The following is a 5,110-nucleotide window of genomic DNA, read 5'->3' on the forward strand; positions in this document are numbered from 1 at the left end:
GGAGAACATGGATCAGGTGACGTTTCGGGTCACATATTCATGTTCTCCGGGGATGCTACCTGACCCGCTGAGTCACTCCAGCAGAGTGTTTTTTCCTTGGTAAACCAGTACCTGCATTTCCTTGTCAATCAACTCAGTTTCACTTTCCAGAGAGGCCACCTGAGTTTCCAGCATTTTCCTGCACCATTTCAGATTCTCGTGCATCCACGGCATTTGCTTTTTGAGTTATGCCACCTGCCTTTAGCTTACAAAAAATGTTTATCAAGAGTTTCTCTTGGTCTTTAAGTCGCACAAAAGAAGGTATTTATTTCACGGTAATATTTACTACAATGCTAAATTTCAACGCGTACCGTTCTCAAGCGACTGGTCGGGGAGGTGAAGACATATTATGAGTTGATATTAATCAATATATATTTATATAAGCGATGCCAGTTGATTAACATGTCTCTACATGAATCCTCCAATGCCCGGCGTACGTGGAAGATGTTTCTTATTAGCTCCCAATATTTTTTTGTGAAAATCTTCTTTGCGTCTGAAATAACCTCGTCTTACAATGGTCTTACTTTGTTTTCCTGTGTTTCAAAGAACAAGTGAATGACAGCGCTGCCAGCGCCGCTGTCAGTAAAGACCCTAGGCATGAACGGAGGCTCGAGTACATTCTAAAGTTGCACTGCTAATTCTGCCACTTGCACTGTTTGCATCTATTCATTATTACCAACAATGGACCATTGTGGGCCCCGCCTTTCCTTGGTCATCGGTGCCGGTTCTAATTTGTTCAGGACCTTTTCATACCTCTATTTTCCCTTTCCCCTGACTCTCACTCAGAAGAAAGTTCTCGACCCGAAACGTCACCTATTCCTTTTCTCCAGAGATAGTGCCTGACCCGCTAAGTTACTCCAGCATTCTGTATCGGTGTCAACATCGTAAAGGACTCGGATACCCACATCCTGGACCTGAAACTTTAACTCGACCTCTTTCCACAGAGGCGCCCTGAACGCATTTTCCGTCATTAATCCAGCTGCATAGTAGTTTTAGCGGGGGGGAAACTATTTAAAATAGTGGCAGTAATGGGGGAAGATTTCAAACAACCTCAATCAAAACATAAGCAAAAGATTGAAGGGCTTGAGCTATCTTTCCTACTCATTTGCTGACCAACCCAATGCAGATTCCAGCAACTGTTTACACGGCATCCGAAATTGGATTGGTTGCTATTTATGTTTTAAGAGTTCATTTAAGAACTAAGAGGGTATTTTATTGCAATGTGTCGCACAACGGAACAATTACATTCTTACTTGCGGCAGCAGCTGTACGGGTTTGTATATATTTAATAACCCGGGTCACCGAAATGATGAAACTCCATAGATTTTAAAATCTTTCATCTGATCAATAGGAAATATAAAATAATCAGAATGTGAAATTACTGCGAATGGATACAGGAGGAAGAGAAGGGGTATGGGTGAAAACAAAGTGGAGGGGGTGGAAATAACTCGCAATAGCGGAATGAACATAAAACTAGTTTTTTTTAAATTGTGAAGATAAATAGAGATATCAGGATTTAAGGCGGGGGTGAGGGTGGAAGGCGCTCTTTGAGACTTTTCATTGAAAGAGCCTTGTACCAATAGCGTTGGTCAGTTACTGTGTCCTGACTTTAGATTGGCTGATTCTCCTCCATTCTCCGTTAAATACTTTCACTCGTCCGCCAGTGCCAGGTTCATTTTAGGTTTGACTGTCGCCGAACTCCTCGGAGACTGACACTGACACTGACACATTGAGCAGAAAGGACGGCAGCGCCACGAAACACCCGGGTTACTCCTTGGTGCTCGCGAGGAACCGAGAACCAGGACAAAGGGGTTGTCAGCGCGATTATCCGTTGTCCCGAGAAACCGAGTCTGGACTTCAGACCATGAGCGAGTTGCTGAAGTCGACGCCGAACGAACTGCTCGTGGTCACGCCCACTTTGTACAACATCTCCCACAAGATCGACCCGGCCGATCGGTCACATTCCCCCGACGAGTCGCCCAGTCCCACCCCGTCGGCCAAGTCCAGGAGTAAGAAGGATCTATCGGAGGACGAGCAGTTCCTACTGAGGAAGAAGATCAACAGCAGAGAGCGCAAGAGAATGCACGACCTGAACGTGGCAATGGACGCGCTGCGGGAAGTTATGCCTTACGCTCACGGGCCGTCGGTGAGGAAACTGTCCAAAATCGCCACTCTCTTGCTGGCCAGGAACTACATCCTGATGCTCACCAGCTCCCTGGAAGAGATGAAGAGGCTGATCGGCGAGATGTACGGCCGGAGCGGCTCCGCCTCTCGGCTGGCCCAGCTGCCAGTGTTGACAGCCGGGGGCTCGCTGCTGCTGGGAGCTGCTCCGTCTCTCTTGACCCTGGGCACCCCCAGGCACTCGTCTCCGACCATGAAGTGCCCCTTGACTCCGGACGATCAGGCTTGTTTCCAGCAGTGGCCCGGCTCTCCTTGCGCTTGTGCCGCTTGCAGGTTTCACTGTATCCCCTCGACTCTCAACCCTCCCAGTCTCCAGACGAGGTTTCCCAAGTGATGCCGGAAATCACCAAACATCGCACTGGGACATTGCTGGGATCGCTTCAAACACCGTAAAAAAACAAACTTGTACGAATGAATTAAACAAAAGACACGAATAAGTGAACTAGAATAATGCTATTTTCTCTACTTTGTAAGCACTACAGTATTGCGAGTTTCTTTGTTTATATTAATGCTTAATGTTAGTAGGTGGATTAGGATAAGGATTTCATTGACGTCAGGGCCGGTACTCCTTATTGTTTTCGGATTAACGAAGGGATATGCAAAAGGTTTTTCAGTTTTATGACTCCCAATACGAGCGATAAACTATTGTATTTAGTAATACGTCCTTGTGAATGACAGAACCAAACGGACTGTTTCATTGTATAAATTCATTCTAATTGCAGAATAATTACTCCTTAACAAAGCGTTGAGCTTCTATTAACAATGGTTACGGTATTTATTGTTAAAAATTCAGCAACACCACTCCTTGTGTACCAACTCATCAATGCGTCACTTTTTTTTTAAAGTCGGGAAATTGAACTGTTATCGGTTAGTGTTTTGTGGACAAATGTTCTAATCTAATCGCGTGCATTAAATGTATTGTACAGTTATATATATATGCAATAAATGTTTTGATATGCAGAGTTAGAGTTGGCGTGTTGTTTATTCCGTGCTTCCTTAGCTTCAAGAACGTATCAGCACAATATTGATCTCGCAAAGATACCCCTCAACTGCAGTGAACCGTTATCTGCTATTTAGGACATAGGGCACATTTTCTGCGAATTGTGTCTGTGTTCGGGTGCGCGCTCTCTTTTACAAGCAGGGCATATAGTATTTTTTAGCAACAGTTTGCTTTCGATAGACAAATCAAATTGACATCTGCATATAAAAGAATGTCACTTTATACGAGTTCCGGGGTGAATAACCATTCATTACAGACCTTATATTTAAAACCAGTACTTTATACAATAATCGCAGTTAATGCCTAAACACCAATTTGCATTCAGTGTGAAGAAGGCTCTCGACCCGAAACGTCACCCATTCCTTCTCTCCAGAGATGCTGCCTGTCCCGCTGAGTAATTCCAGCATTTTGTGCCTGCATTCTAACCAATTGGCCTGAAGTCATTTCATATCAAGTCTATGATCTGTGAAAATATTGTGCGGTTTCTTCTTTTTTTTATACAGGAAATTGCATGTTTAATATAACGAAGCTAATATTTATTAGGTTTTTTAAAAAGTATGTTGATTGCATTATTATTTCTCAAAACTATCAGGGAAAAATACGTACCTGAATTACCTGCGGATTTGCCGAAACTACATTGCATGGCACTAGGTAACTGACAGAATATGAAGGTAGCAGATGGTGGCCAAAAGATTGGAATTCACACGAAATAGCAGTATATTATTTAACAGGTGGGCGACTTGAAGATGATGGTTTTCAGAGGGATTTGAAACATTATTTAACATTATCTTTCGGGAAGCCTGGGCCAAAAGTTGCTCTTTGCTTGGAACTACTTGAGTTTGTTTTTAACAAAGACCCTCTAACAATCCAGAACGTAACATAAACTGAAAGTCAACATCCAATCTACCCAACTAGCATATTGGGTACTCAAGCAAAATCAAAAGCCGGTGCCAAACTTAGGGGAGGGCGTTCGGGTACTTCCCGCATACAATCGAAAGAAAGACGCATCATCTATTTACATTTAAGCCAGTAAGAATTCCTTTAATCAGAGAGGACGACAGCTATGTGTCTTATCACATCGTGAGTTTTTCTTTCCTCTCAACTACAGCAGCCTTGCGCCGTCCATTCGGTCCGACGGCGATAATCTCATTATAAAATATATATATCATAATTGTCTAGTGTTTCCTGGTGGATGAAAATAAAATCCGCAATTGCGTTTGTTTTATAAAAGGTGGGATTTTCAGCGTCTTTACATGTATTTGCATATTTCCTGCGAATGTGCTTTTTAGCTAATTCTTAAGTTCAAGGAACAGAATTTGGCCATTCGGCCCATCAAGTCTACTCCACCATGACCGATCTATCTTTCCCTCTCAACCCCATTCTCCCATCAGTCTGAAGAAGGGTCTCCATTTCCTTTCTATACACTTCCATAATCCTTCCCAAACACGAATCTGCCAATCCTTCGCTCCATAGATGCTGCTGCACCCGCTGAGTTTCTCCAGCATTTTTGTGTACCCTAGAATCTGCCAATCTCTGCCTTAAAAATATCCATTGATGGCCTCCACAGCCTTCTACTTTCATATCTGAAATTATCTGCAGCGCGAAAGGTGAGCAGCGATAGCTTCAAATAGAGCGAACGATATTTTGAATATTCATCATTCAAACATTTTGTTTGGACAACTTGGTATTTTCGTTACTTACAACATGCATAAATAATTAAATTTGACAGATCCTCCTGCGTCTGGCTTGAAAAGAGTGACATTGTTGAGAGCATTTTCTTTTCAGATGCCATTACATCTTCTGTACAACCAGTCTCACATAATTTAGGGTCATCCTGCTTTCTTACTTAAGCAAATAATTATTTCCAACGCGATTGTACTTGTAGAATTC

At 42.9% G+C, this 5,110-nt stretch overlaps 1 protein-coding gene across 1 annotated transcript; it reads left to right on the forward strand.

The window, feature by feature from the left end:
• The first annotated feature begins 1,734 nt into the window (after positions 1-1,734).
• olig1 (oligodendrocyte transcription factor 1) lies at positions 1,735-3,182 on the forward strand. The gene has a single exon (XM_033032569.1). The coding sequence runs from the start codon at positions 1,904-1,906 to the stop codon at positions 2,552-2,554; it is 651 nt and encodes a 216-aa protein (XP_032888460.1). The 5' UTR covers positions 1,735-1,903; the 3' UTR covers positions 2,555-3,182.
• The last annotated feature ends 1,928 nt before the right edge of the window (positions 3,183-5,110 follow it).

The sequence above is a fragment of the Amblyraja radiata genome, chromosome 14 (genome assembly GCF_010909765.2).
Source record: "Amblyraja radiata isolate CabotCenter1 chromosome 14, sAmbRad1.1.pri, whole genome shotgun sequence".
Taxonomy (NCBI): Eukaryota; Metazoa; Chordata; class Chondrichthyes; order Rajiformes; family Rajidae; genus Amblyraja; species Amblyraja radiata.